This window comes from Sminthopsis crassicaudata, chromosome 4, assembly GCF_048593235.1.
Source record: "Sminthopsis crassicaudata isolate SCR6 chromosome 4, ASM4859323v1, whole genome shotgun sequence".
NCBI lineage: Eukaryota > Metazoa > Chordata > Mammalia > Dasyuromorphia > Dasyuridae > Sminthopsis > Sminthopsis crassicaudata.
In genome coordinates this window covers 429509617-429524523 of record NC_133620.1, presented here as the reverse complement: position 1 = coordinate 429524523, position 14907 = coordinate 429509617, and the positions used below count along the sequence as shown (strand labels likewise).

At 41.4% G+C, this 14907-nt stretch overlaps 2 protein-coding genes across 5 annotated transcripts in view; one reads left to right on the top strand and one right to left on the bottom strand.

Moving 5' to 3' along the window:
- Positions 1 to 12603, bottom strand: part of CEPT1 (choline/ethanolamine phosphotransferase 1) — a 39972-nt gene extending 27369 nt beyond the window's left edge. For 2 of the 3 annotated variants that reach the window (XM_074263033.1, XM_074263031.1), the window contains exons 1-2: positions 12505 to 12603; positions 6681 to 7065 (exon numbers count right to left, since the gene is read on the bottom strand). In XM_074263033.1, the coding sequence (XP_074119134.1) occupies positions 6681 to 7019 (339 nt within the window). In that variant the 5' untranslated portion in view covers positions 7020 to 7065; positions 12505 to 12603. Of the gene's footprint in view, positions 1 to 6680; positions 7066 to 12494 lie in introns of all 3 variants that reach the window. The other variant, XM_074263032.1, reaches the window with a different exon arrangement.
- Positions 12604 to 12674: 71 nt separating this feature from the next.
- DRAM2 (DNA damage regulated autophagy modulator 2) overlaps positions 12675 to 14907 on the top strand; it is a 32066-nt gene continuing 29833 nt past the window's right edge. For both annotated transcript variants that reach the window (XM_074263037.1, XM_074263035.1), the window contains exon 1: positions 12675 to 12807. The gene's annotated coding sequence lies outside the window, so the exon portion shown is untranslated. The remainder of the gene's footprint in view (positions 12808 to 14907) is intronic.

Here is a 14907-nt window from a genome sequence, read left to right as displayed (position 1 = left end):
CAGGTTCCTATGTAGGTCAATCACAATGAAAATTCTAAGTAATGATTTGGTCTCATTACATTTCTTTAAAAAAGGAATGGAGAAAAAAATATTTTAAAAAATTTATAATTTCAATGAAAATTCCAACAAGCAATCTTTTATATTCCAAATGGTGTCACTTATAAATTTTAATATTTTGTCAAGCACAAAATTGTGACTATCAATTTAAGCATTCGCAAGACATGAAACTCTAGTTATTAATGTAGAAAAAACATGAGCTGATGAAATGAATTTCTCTCAAAAGTTTCTTTTTAGGGACAGCTAGGTGGCGCAGTGGATTAAGCACCAGTCCTGAAGTCAGGAGGATCTGAGTTCAAATTTGCTCTCAGAAACATTTCCTAGCTGTGTGACTCTGGGCAAGTACCCAGAGTCACTTAACCCCAATTGCCTCAGGAAAAAAAAAAAAAAAAAAAAAGTTTCTTTTTATCAATCTTCATAGTGCTATTTATTTTTGTTTATATATTCCTTTTTATTACTGCTTGATATCACATTCCCTCAGGTCACTAGGTTAATATTTTTTTTCTCAAACCATCTACTATCAATCAAGATTTTCTAGGTCTATTAAAAAACAAACCTAATAAGAAATGATATCCAGAACAATTTTTTATTATTTTGTGAATTACCTGATGATCTCTAACTTTCTTTCTTTCTTTTGCCTGAGACCAGATTTAAATTCGGATCCTCCTGAATTCAGGGCTGGTGCTCTATCCACTGTGCCACCTACTTGCCCCTCTTTCTTTTATGATAAAGATTTTGATGCTAATTAACACTCCTTCATGCACCTAAGAATATGTTGCTTTAATACCTTTAGTAAGTTTTTCAAAATGTTAATTTAATTAGCACTGCATTATTAAAAATTATGGACTTGAAGTAGATTTTGCCCCCAATTTTGTATGTTTATCTGATTCTTTTCATTGATAGGAATTAAAATTTATAAAATTTAAATATTTAATGTTAATTAACAAGTATAACTACATAGTTGTATTCTGGGAGTATCATTTCAGTATTATTCACACTTAATGATAAATAATAACATCTGTTGGCTATACATAATGGAAACAATTCAGGAGAATAATATTGATCATGGTACTTTTAAACAGACATTATTATAAGATTAGAATTACTATCCTAAATTTGGTTATCTTTCATCTTGCAAGATTTAGCTTTCAAAAACTCTATCCTTATGTATAACAACAAATTGATATGCTATTTTGATATGCTAATCCTCTCCCCACCCCCAGTTTTATATACAAGCTAGAGCTTGTATAAAAACACCTAGCACCACTGGGGACTTCAAGTTACTACTTCCTTAGTAAGAACAGACTTGGCAGAAAAGCATGCTGAGAGCCACTATCAGTTATCTTTGGAAAACATTTAAGAATGAAGGACTACTGGAAAAATTCAAATGTGGTCCTAATTTTCAAAGGAAAATGAATAGCTTGTAAAGAATAATAGCACAATGAGCCTAATACATTTTTCTTCCAAAATTCTAGAACTGTATAGAGTACCTAAAAAAGCAAGCATTTAATTTCAGGAAGGTCTCAACAAGAAGATATTATGCCTCAGGACTCTCATTTTTATCTTTTTTGACAGCATCAATCAATTGGTAGATTTGAAGATTTACTTTATTCAAATTTTAGCAGAGTAGCTGATAAAAATCTAAAGCAAGATCTGGAGCGAGATCTTTCTTATCTAAGGAAGTAAATTGGGCCTTATAGTCTAAGGCTTGGTGGACCTTTCTTATAATTCCTGTCTTTCCAGTCTCTCAGGCTCACTCTCAGATTTCTCCTTGCCTCCCATATAAGCAGCTGCCAAGTCTCACCAATTCTACTTCTCCTAAAACCATTGTGTTCCTTCTGCTCTCATAGCTGTCATTCTAGTTCAAGGCCCTCATAATCTACCTCTTGCTAGAGCTTTTGTGCAAGTGTCCTAATTAGTCTACCTTCAGTCTCTGCCCTCTCCAATTCATCTTCCAAATAGTTAAAGTTTATAAATCAAGAAGGCACAGCTTTAGTGGCTTCTTACTGCCTCTAGTTTCAACTACAAATACTTGCAATGTGGCTCTAATCTAATCAAATTATTACCCTTCACAAACTGTTTTCTAACCAAAGTGGCCCCTTTTTTCCCCTCTCTCCACTTCACTTCTATCCATAAAATGTTCTTTCTTTTACTTCCCCCTTGGAATTCCAAGTTCTCTTCAAGACTTGGCTTGAGTGCCACCTTCCAGAGGAGGTCCTTCAGGATACTTAAAGTTGGCAGGGTTCTTCCTGTCTCCCCTAAATTCTGCACTTTGTAAACATGTTATAATTATTCCTCTTTATAACAACTTGTTACCTGGCATAATGCCCGGCACATGGTCAAAATCTCAATGTTTGCTGAATTGAACTGGAATTTGGCTCTGGGAAGTTGAAACTTATCCAAAATAATAGGACAGGTAAAAAGTCAACATGTAGCATTGTACACTAAGAAACTATATTCATGTGTAAGGAAATCCCGGAGCTAAAAGAGAGGAAAGAAAGGAAAGAATAGATGGTATTTAGGTAAAGAGCAAGGAGCAGGTGGTGCAGAGAATGGAGTGCCAGGTCCAAAGTCTGGGAGACTCATCTTGCAGAGTCAAATATGGTCTCATATAGTTAGTTACTAGCTGTTTGACCCTGGCCAAGTCATTTAACCCTGCTTGTATCACTTTCCTTATCTGTAAAATGGCTGGAGAAGAAAATGGCAGATCACTCCAGTATCTTTGTCAAGAAAATCCCAAATAAGGTCACAAACAACTGAACCACAAGAAATGCAGAAAAAGTGCTGCTGTCATCCTATTGAGACCATTAAAGAAATAAGAAATAAGATAATAAGTCCAGGTGCCAGATCACAAACGTACCACAAAAACAAACAAACAAAAAGATAGAGTGAAGGTGGAAGACTTCTACAATATGGCCATCTGTCGGGAGAAAAGCAGCTGACAACTTCTTGATTTACAATAATAACTTTATTTTTCAAATGGAAGAGGATAAAACTGTACTGAAAATCTGATTGTCATGATCAGAATATTACTGTTTAATGGGGTAGAAATAATGAGAACCTTGGTAGGAAGTGGCCAGTAATAGTTTCTAGATAGAGAGGTGAAGCAAAATCAGAAATATGCTGACATGTGCCCTAGATTTTGGAAGAACAAATTTCAAAGATGCAGAGATAGAAACCCATAGCTTAAAATTCTGCAGGGATAGTCAGGTGAAGAGAAAGTTCTCAAGAATAAAATTCTGAAGACACAAAGAGAAACAATTTTAACAAAGAAAAAGGGAAAGCTGTATAAAGAGACAGATGCACAGGGAACTTGGCCACCCACTTAAGATTTTAAAAAGAACATACAGAGAGGATAAAAAGTAAGGTCAATAACTGAAGATGAACATCTGTGAGACTTGAGGCAAGTGACTAAACCTCCCTTAAGTTCAGCTGCTTTGGCTCTTTCATCTTGGATGACCAACGGTTTTGTAAGAAGCTTCAATTTTCCTCAGACCACCCCATCTTGAAATTTCTATCTACAAAACACTGCTCGAAATAGGTTCCTCTCTACTCACACAGCCCATCTTTTTGCCTTCTCACCTCTCATCTAGACAACAGCAATAACTTCCCCCTTGCTTCAAGTCTTTCCCCAAATGCATTCATCTTCTAAAAGACTGTCAAAATGGAGTTCCTACAATGTACCTTCCTACTCAATAAGTTCTAATGGCTGCCAATTTGTCTGCTGGGTGGAAAGGGGGAAAGAAAAGTACACATTTGTACCTGGCACTGTCTTAGTTTTTTTTAAAATAACAAATATTTACCTCTTTGATTTTTACATCAGCCCTATAGATATTTTATTACCCCACTTTAAATAATTGAGGAAAATGAGGCAAAGATTAAGTGACTTGTCCAGGGTCATGAGACTGGATTCAGCGTTCAGTACTCTATGCTGCCCTCTAACTGCCTAGAAGCATCAAATAACTGTTCATCTAGCACACAGCTCAAGACATGGATTTATAACCTTTTATTTTTATGCCTTATGATTTCAGTCTCATTCAAGCCAAAATGGCCTTCCTGTCTCTTGAGCCTCAGACCTGACTCTTCTACATGTGGAAGGGACTCTCTTTTCCCTTCTAGGATTCAGCTCAAATGTCACAAAAACCCTTCAGGATCTTCCCCTGAAAGTCACCTTGCATCCACTTTGTACTCATCCCAACAGATTATGGGCAGGGACTCTCATTGTATCTCTATCTATATCCACAGTACCTAAGCATAGTCCCTAGCACAGATGCTTCATTAATACTGGCTGACAGCCTATTTAATAAAGAGGGGTTTGGGGTTTGTTGTACTTGTTTTAATTTTAAAGGTTTTTTTGAAGTTCCGGGGGTGGGGAAAAAGGCCCCCCAAAATAGGCAGAGATGATTAATTCCCATTTTGTTTCTGACAAGGAGTGTGACTTTTGGACTCAAAGGATAATGACACTCAAGATAAGTAGTGAGGCAGAAAGAAATCTTGAGAGCCAAACTTGATCAAGAAAAATCATCCATGGCCCAGATGAACTTTAACCTCTGGTCCTCAAGTACTGGTTGAAGTGATTGCTGAATCCATCAGTGATCTTTAATAGGCAGGCCAGCTAGATAGTGTAGTAGATATATAGGGCCAACCATGGAATCAGGGAGAAAGACTTGAATTCAAAACCAGCTTCAGACTCTAAAAACCGGTTTGACACTGGGCAAGTCATTGAACCCTGATTGCCTCAGTTGTTTTTAACCTGTAAGATGAGCTGGAGAATGAAATGGCAAACCTTTCTAGTATCTTTGCCAAAAAATGAGGTCATAAAGACTAGAAAACAACTGAACAATAATAATAAAACACAAAAAATAAGAGAAAAGGTACCAACAGACTGGGGAAAGTGAACAGTGACTTAATTTATCACTGCAAGATGAAGACAACTTGTACAATAGATCAATGAGCTTGATTTTGATTTTTCACAAAAATATAGAATATAGAACAGGAAGTTAGAGAAAATCTAGACAAGAAAATGGTGAACACAAAACTAGATGGTTTTATCAAGAACAGGTCATATCAGCCAAACTTTACTTTCTTTTCTAAAAATATGAATGTTTATGGGACTAGTAATCAGGGAGATTTTGCACACAGAATTTACCATGACTGTTCTTGTGGAAAAGATGGAGAGATGTGCAATAGCCCATAGTACAATCTGATGCATCTGGAATGGTTAAACTGTCAGAATTCAAAAGTAGTCATCGTGATTTAATAATTACATGTGATAGTTGTAGGCAAATGCTATTACCTTGGTGAGCAAGGGCAGCTCAGAACAATATTTTTTGCTTATGAAAAGCACAATATATATATATATATATATATTTTTTTTTTCCTTTTTGTGAGGCTGGGGTTAAGTGACTTGCCCAGGGTCATACAACTAGGAAGTGTCAAGTGTCTGAGATCAGATCCTCCTGAATTCAGGGCTGGTGCTCTATCCACTGCGCCACCTAGCTGCCCTGAAGCACAATATTTTCAATTCTTCATGAAAAGCAACTCTGGTTCATGTCAACTAGGAAATGATATAAACTTTGTACTACTAATAAAGTTAGAAATTTATTGGTTTTCTTATTCAGGGTAGAACCTGTCCTTTGCTTCTCCCTGCTTAAAGGCTCCCCCCACTGAAGGCTGGTGACAGAAGAAGCAGTCAGGATAGCATTACTAGTATGTGAACTAGGGAGATTAGAGTGTGGAGGCTGCCACATCCTCCTTAACAGGAACTATACTGATTTTTCCCTGTTTCCTTTGGCCTGCCAGAATCAGAGAAACAGACCAAGGGAGAGTCATTTATAAATATGGTAAGAGCAGCAGGAAGATATCCAAAGGCATTCGGATTAAAAAAAAAAAGCCAACAACTAGTTAATAGCCACTCCTTTTCACAATCAACATCAGCAGCGTCCTGTTACTTCCAGGATAAAACACAAACTTTTCAATTTAGCTTTTAAAGCTTGTTACCAATTGGGCTTTCTAACATTGATAGACCCTCTTTCCATGCCCTATGATTTAGCCAAAATGGCCTCTTCTCTGATCCTTATACATGACCACTCCCTATTTGTACAAGGATCATTCCTTCCATGCCTGGAAATACTCAACTCTACATCATAGAATCCCTTAAGATCCAACGGTTACCTTCTATATGTGGCCTTTCCTGATTCCCTCACTTACTAGGGCCCTTGGTCCCAAATTGCTTTGTATTTATTCCCTTTATATTAGACAAACACACACACACATACACACACATTTTCTACCCTTTTAGAATGTAGACATTTAGTAAATGCTTCGAGTGATGCCATCACAAATATAGCCAAGTCATCCACCTCAAGATTCAAATCTCTTGCAACCTCTTCTACTGCAATCTCTTTTATAATTCTAACAAAGTTTATTTATCTTAGTCCTTTCTTCAATCTTTATACTATAAAGTGATCACTAAAATTTTCTCTTGAGATTTTCTGACACAAAAATAAATGTGCTTTTTGCAGATTAATTCCTTAATCAAAACAAGTAATGTTTAACCACAACTATAGTGTTTCCTTTTCATCTGTAACAAATGTTATATATGATGCTATTAAGACTCTTACCTGTTCTGTAGCTGTGGGACAATAGTATATTAACAAAACAGTCGTACAGATGTTTATTGATAATCCAATGATGGTGATGAGATTTGGGGCAATCCAGGATGGAACTCTTCCAACTAGCCATTCCCAGTAACCTTGCATTAAGGGTTCAAGCAAGGATCGTCCAGCACTTTGATATCTGTGTTCTTCTAGGCGCTTTAGCTGGTGTTTTGACAAAGGTGGGGTAGGCAACTGAAGCAACTTACTTAATACACATCCTGAGGCACTTACATGCCCGAAGCCCACAGGGGCCTCCTGGTGAGGATCCCCACATCGTTTTCTTGTAGATCGATGTCCACTCATGGATCTTTATAGCTCCTGTCTTCTGTTAGTTACTTTTTTCTTTAATCTGAAGGGGAAAATAAAAGCAACACCTGCATATTACCATTTTGAATCTTAAATGAAACTCTAAGAAGTTTATGTTAAAAAAATGCTACAAAAATTCCACATATAACAAAACATTCATAGCAAAACTCTATAGGTGAAGAGAAGATAGAAAAAAAATGGATGCTCATCACTTGTGGTACATGAATACAATGGAATATAATTGTTATAAGAAATGATAAGCATGATTCAGAGTAACACAGGAGGACTTTAAGCAGAAATGCAGCATTAAACAAACAGGGCCACAACACTACTTAATGAGGTAAATAAAAACCTGACAAAAAAAGGCCCTAGATTAACTATACCAGTCTTGGTTCTGGAGTATTTGGTCCATAGTCCATAACTAGTACCCCCTTCCTTCTCTTAAAAGAGTAAAGAGTTTCTGGATGAGATTAGCCACTGCCATGTCATTGTTTTCATTTACCTATTCTTTTTCAATAGCAGGGATGGTAGTACAGAGGGATATGAGGACATGACATAAAATAACAACAAAACAATCCATAAACTAAAAATTTACAATAAATTCACCAGACAGGGAACAAAAATCCCTATTTCTCCACTAATTTGAGGTGCTAAGAGAAGTAATCTAGCCCTATTTTTCAGGCAGAAAAAACAAATTGATGAGGAAAGCCCTGAAATTCTCTCTCTCTCTGACTTAGGGGATGAGTTGTGAGGTAAAGACTTGTGAAGCTCCTTGAAGGAGAAAGTCTCCTTAGGGAAATAGGCAAAGATAAAAAGAGGGTACCACTCAAAGAAAATATCATTCCAGCGGGCAGAGGGTTGCTGTTATGCATGGCATGGCATGTTAGGTCTTCTGCAAGGACTGAGTTTAAAATTGCCTTTTTTTTTTAATAATAGAAATCTTGGCTACAAGCTGGGGTTGCTCTTGATGGGGCTAGTGGGTGGAATTTGAGCTGGAATTTGAGAACTGAATAAGTGTTTCTGGATTAATCTCCAATTCAATGGGGTTAGAGTCTCCAACTCCGTAATCAACTAGCCCCACCTAGATAACAGAAGGAAGCTGTTTGTCTTTACAAGAGGCCAGGATTCAAGGATTCATTTTTCCTTCATGGAGCTTCTCAAGTGCCTTACCTCAAGGCTCACCCCCTAGGTCAGAGAGAGAGATTAAGAGAAAGAGTTTTGGGGCTCTCCTTGTCAAAATGATAAAATTGCTAAGTTTGAAGTGTTTCACAATTACATTTCCTTTTTTTGATATTTAAAATTCTTCCCTTCTCTTTCATTCATTAATCATTTAATAAACATTGATAACATCTATAACCTGCCTCAAAACTGCACTAGATGATAAGGATATAAAATTAATTAATAACAGTAGATGGCATGGTCTTTCCCCTTGAGAAATTTATATTTCTGTTGGAGGAAAAAAATATAAAATATGAGGGAGGAACCAACATAGTCAAACTTGAGGCTGTGTAGCAAATCCTAAATTCTACAGGAATTAAAGAATCCTGAGCTGAAGTTAATTAGGTAAGGTTAGATCTTAAAACTAGAGTTCCAGGAAAGAGAAGACTTACAGAAGTGGAGACCGGGGAATAAATATTCCAGATGAGGATGAGAAAGGACAAAAAGTTCATCAAGAAGGTACAAATTATATATGAACTGAATTGAACAAAAGAAAAATGGGAGAAAGCTAAACAGGTGGGGGTCTGTGAGTGAAAGCCTTAATACCAGGAAGAAACGGTAAATATCAAATTATAGTATCAGCAAGGTGAAATAGATGAATACAGGGGGAAAAAAAAACAAAACTTTAAGATTATCTACCTGAGAGGTAGATAATGGTAGGTAGAATTGAAAGAAATCGGAATATGCTGATAAGAAAAACATTAAAATAACATCTTAATTTCTCAACTAGGGTACAAAACCAGATTTAATTCCTTGTTCCAAGCTTTAGTCTGGCTCAAATACTCCAGCACACATAATTGGCATAAATTGGATTAAATCACAATTCACTTTAAGCTATGTTTGTAACTGGTAGCTGATGGTCACTTTAGATTAAATTGCTGATCTAGTAATTGAGTTGACATATTCTTCAACAACAAAGAATTCTTAAGCACATTTTGTGTAAGGCACTTTGTAAATAGTGTTCTCCTTTCTCCCCCCCCCCCCCCCATAAACCACAAGACAACTCAGCCCTCATCCATAAGAAGCTTACATTCTATTGGGATTGGGAACTAGGTAATCCAAGGAGGCAAAAAGCATTTAAATTATTAGATCAGAGTGAAAAATTCATAGAAAATGTCACTAGTCAGACTAATTAACTAACATGGGTGGGGGCATGGTAGCAACTTTTAAAGAAATTAACTTAAAATTAAGAGAGAAAACCTAGCTAGATAAATCGACTTCATTTTTATTATTATTCCATTTCTCTTACTGCTGAAAGCAGCTGGTCTGTTTTTTGGCCCTGAGACAGCTAAGAGAGCAACTGATCCGAATGGCTTTAAGTTTGTGCATTTGGCAGGACAATCTGATAAACTGATACTTTCCTTCTGTGTTTTTTCTCTTTCTCTGACCTAGATTTTTATCCGTTAGAAATTGTGTTTTTAGAAACTTTTCCAGTATAAGTGCAACCTGTAATCACATAATTTATAATAAATTAGGTGCAATTAGTTTTTAAGGTTTTCATTACTAATGTGTTTGGCAAAACTATTTTCTTGAGCAATTAATAAAAACAAAACTATCCATTTAAATCCAGGATTTATATTATCATATTAAAGGACTGAATACTTTTAAAGTCAGTCCCAAATTCCATGTCACCTACAAACTCAGGTGAAGACAATAAATGGCAGTTGGGAATAATGGAATCTTGAATATAAGTAAACTTCAAGATTAAAAAACATTTGAAATATTTTAAACTATCACAATCAGAAAAAAAATTATTATATCACAAAGAAGGATAGTACAGTATGCAACCTGTAGCATGTCATTCCAGCATCCCCATGCCCCTATGTCTGGATGCCAGGGATATGGATTCCTCCTCCTCAAAATGGGCAAACCTCCAGCAACTGTTTTTATGAGCTGCACTGACTTAGCAGTATGGTGCACAGAATTTATAAAGGGGACTGGCTAATTAGTACATCTCTTACTCTTTTGAGAAATTGCTGAAAGAAATCGTTAATCACCACAGGCTATCAGAGATATGATAAAAATGACAAAGACAAATACTTAAAAAAACGAAAAGAAAAATTTAATTTCAGTATTACTTAGAAAGGCACACATACACACAAAATAAATGGTTTTCAGCAGGCTTGCATTAAAAGTACCACAATTTAGATCCGTTATAATGCAAAATGTCCCTTGGGTTTTTAAGTGTCTATCCAGTGCTTATAAATAGGTAATGCTTACTAAACGTTTAGGGAAGTACTTAATATGTACAACAAAGCATATAGGAATAGATAATTCGATACCCCCCTCCCCAAATTGGCAAAATATCTGATCTAGCTTAAAGAAAAGTCAGAGAATCTTTAAAGCTTTAAGGTATTTTAATGATTAGACAATCTAAAGCTTTCATTTGTATATATGCAGAAACCGAAGCCCAAGCCCAGAGTTATGTTGCACATAATGGCAGACCTGGGACCAGATGGCCTTATGATGCTCAGTGCTCATTCTTTTTTATTGCTACCTAAAAATACAGAAATATCTATCATAGGCAGTTCATTAAAAATCAGATATGCTGGTAACTGTCTTACAGGAAGGGTAAGGGAGGAAGTAAATATATTACCGATCATAATTTCACAAGAATTTAAAGTTTCATAAACTATTGGAGCTGGTCGGAAACTTAAAACTAGATCTTCTTACTCCTAGTCTACTATTCTTTCCATCAAGCCATCCTTCCTCCCTCTTTAAATGGGGACTGTAGTGAGAAAAATAGAATGAATGTATGGAAGAATGTGAAGACATTTGGTTTAGAACTAAACACTAGACATGTACAAACATTTTATTTTAGATTCTAAGTATAGTCATTTAGAAAAGTTCTTCCACTTTTGGAATTTGACTGTACTAATGCACAACATTAAGAATGTGGAAATTTTTTTTTGAAATTGTACAATTTGAGGTGATTTTCCCCAACTATTTTCTTCTAGGACTTGTTACCTGCCGTCTAATACTCGTTTTTTTTTAACTCCCAAAGGTTTAGGATGAAGAGTTAGTATTTCTTGTGATTCTCCTACAGCATTAAATGACATAATAGCTGCATTTGTATAGTGCTTCTATGTATCATTCCATTTGATCTGCACAAGTACCCTGAGAGGTGGGTATTATCATCCCCTTTTGCAGAGGAGAAAATTAATGTGAAGGGTTAAAGTGATTGCCCAGGATCACAAAAGCCAAACTTCAGTACTTCCTTGCTGCCTCTGAGAAGGTAGTCTAAGCACTTTGTAAACTGTAGAGCCTCTGTAAGTGTAAGCACTATTATTACAGCAAATGTCTGCCAAAGGTGACCACGACGCGGACTTATTCTTAAGCAAGAGTGTTCAAGTAGAATCCCAGGAGAGCTTAGTTATTAGTGGCGGAACCCCCGGAGGATCTGCGGGAGGGGATCTGTGTACAGCAGGTCGCCCAAGCCCAGCCCACGGGCAAGAGGCAAGCGCAAGCCCCGGTGTCCAGGGATCGGGAACGCGGGCCAGTCCTGGCAGTTCTTGGTCCCCTCTTTCCAAGAACAGCGCCTAAGCCCAACCGAAATGGCTCCCAGCCCGCCGCGATTCCCTCAAAACGGACTCGGAGAGGGAGGGAGTGGAGAGAGAGTTAAGCAGAAGAGGGGAAGAGACAGAGGGAGGAAGGGAAAGGCAGAGAGGAAGAAAGGGAGAGAGAAGGGAAAGAGAAGAGAGTGAGAGAGGGGAGAGAAAGAGGCAAAAAGAGACAAAGAGAAGAGACACTGAGAGAACAAGCAGAGAGAAGTCACGGAGCCCAATAAGAGAGAGAGAGGGAGGACGGAGCCAGATCGAGCCACGGGGCCGGCGAGAGCGGAGCCCGACCCCGGCGCTCCCGGAGGCTCCCAGGTTGGCGGGGCCGCCTTTCTGCAGACGTGCATAGACAAGGTCGCCTCCCCACAGGCGGGCGGTGGACACGGAAGCGTGGCCCGGCAGGCCCCCGCGGGGTCCCAGCTCCCCCACGCGGGGCGGTGGCGGCGGCCCCTGCTCCTCCTCTCCATGACCCCCTCCCCTTTCGCCGTCCCTCGCGGCCAGGCCCCTCGTGCTCTTCCCCTCCCCCGGAGCTCGCCCCTCGGAGGAATGACCCCCGCCCCACGGCACCCATCACCTGCCCCTCCGGCTTCCCCGCTCCGGTAGCGGCGACCCTCTTCCCGCCACCCCCTCCCCATTTCGCAGCGAAGGCCACCAGCCCCACCCCACCCTATCCCGCGCGAGACCCGGCACCCCTCACAGGTCTGCACCTTCCACTTGGGCCGTCCGGGTGACTCTGCTCGGCGGCAGCGGCGCGTTCGCGACACTTTCGCAGTTGCCGTAAAGGCAGACGCGGCTGGAGTGGGCGGGGGCGGCGGCGGCGGGGGCGCGGACGCACTCGCCGCCGTGGGGGCGGTGGGAGGGGGCGGGGCGACCTCTGGGCGCGCTCCCGGAGGAGGAGCTGGTCCCTCTCGCAGGCGCGTGCCCCCAGCCCCGCCCCGAGCCCCATCTTGCGGGCTGGAGGAGGTGAGCTGGGCCGAGCGTGGCCCGCGGCAGCGGGTGCAGCTAGCACGGTAGGCCGGGACTGGGAACGGGATCGGGCGAGGAGGAGGAAGGGGAGACGCCGGAGAGGAAGCCTCCGGGCACTTGGATCTCCGGGGCCGTCCGGGGCGCTGCCGCTTTCTGATGCACCCCCGCGGACGAGGAAGCGGGCGGGGCTCCGGGGGCGGCTCGCCTCGAGCCCCAGCCTCGGACTTGGCCGCTTCGCGGATTGGCCCATCCGGGGAGGGCGGCCGTCTGCGGCTCCGTCTCCTTCGGCGTCCTTGGGGCCCTGACCTTGCCCTGGCTCCGGACCGGCGCGTCCGCGGGATGCTCGGAGGCTGCGGAGCGCGGGGGGGAGGGGCTGCCCAGGCCCCGCACCTGCATCCCGTGGGAAGGCCTAAAGAAGGAACGGTCACTGGTGGCACCTGCAGCATTCTCCGGGGGCCGCGACGCGTGGGGCCAGCCCCCGTCCCCAACACTGCGCGGGCTACGCCGGCTCCCTCCCCTCCCCCCCCCCCCCCCCGCGGCTCAGTCACGGGCGCCTGCCTCCTATAGTCCGCGTTTGGTCCGAGCTTTTTAATGTTACCTAACCCCAGCGCCCGGTGTTAGTGAAAGTGAGATCCTTAGCCTGGTGAGCCCCCTAGTGAATAGTGCAGCTTCCCCAGGGCCGGAGCATCCCGGCCTTCCCACCGGAACAGCCCCCGCTCCTGTCCCAGCCTGTCGTTTTCCGCAGGGACTGCTCTTCCATCACCTCGCTCTAAAAAAAAAGGCTTCCCTGCCACCTGAAAAAACGCCCGTTCCGCTTCCATCCTTTAAAAACCCTCCTCCATCTGCCGCCCACTGGCTGGCGTCCATATTTCTCTTCTGTCAGGACACAGTTCCTGAGAAATTTCTCTCCGAGCCGCGTTTCTGCTTTCCTTCTGTCTCTTCTATGCCTCTCATCTGCCCAGACTGGTGGCCTTCTCCTAATCCCCCATTTTAACCGCCCCACTCTTGTTCTCTAGCGTCTCGGGACACTTTTCTCCTTGTCCTCCTGTCTGTCTGCCCTCAGTCTCCTATAGTTCCTGTCCGTTGCCACGGGTGTGCCCCGAGGGTCCATCCTGGCATCCGTTCTCCTTTCACTCTCACGGGGGCAAATCTTATCAGTTCCTGTGGTTTCCATTTTTATCTAGTCTCACCTCACCTCGAACCTATTGGAATCTTTTATGGGAAGTATCTTATGCAACAAGTCCCTCTTGGAACTCCTCTCTCCTCCCCAATCCCTTCCTCCTCGGAACTTCCTAATTTTTGTGGAGGGCATCCCCATTCTTTCCCCAGTCACCGAGGTTCATGGTCTTTTTCTTCCTCAAAGCCTCACCCACATATCCAAAGTGATGTCATATCTTAGCATTTCTACCTTTAAAATAGCTCCACTACTTTTCCCTTCTCTCCACCCTGAGGCAGCCTTGGCATCTCACGGCCACCCCAACAAGAAGCTTTCTGATTGGTCTCCTTGTCCTCAGTCTTTTCCCTCTCCAGTCCGTTCTCCACTCAGTTGCCAGATTGGTCTTCCAGAAGTGCTGGACTGATTGTCCCTTCAGGCCTCCCCAAATGAAGCTCAGCTGCTCCTGATATACCTGGGATTGGTTATAAAGTCTTCCGTCTGGTTTATACCTTCTCACCCTCTCCTTACTCTGTGTGTCAGTAACACTGAAAGTGGCTGCCCTGCTCTTCCCTGTATCATGTCTACCAGATGCACGTCTTTTATATATGAATTTCTCTCTTGGCTGGAATATTCTCTGCACTCACCTCCGCTGTAATCTCACCTTCTAGAGGTCTTTCCTTGTTTCTCCACCTACTCCAACCCCACCCCTATTTCACCCTTAATGCTAGAATGTTCCCTCTGGGATGATGTCACATTTATATTGTATCTGTCTTTTTATATACATAGTTGCTTGCTGGTTATCTTCCTCGTTAGAATGGGAACTCCTAGATAGTGGGGAACTTGTTTTTGTCTTTCAGTGATTCTCTTGTACCCTTAGCATCGTGCTTGGCACAATTGATAAGCACTTATGTTTGTTGTTGATGATTTTAATGCTTCTTAATAGACAGCTCAGAGACCTGACAAGATAAAAAATTCTTATAATTTTTAA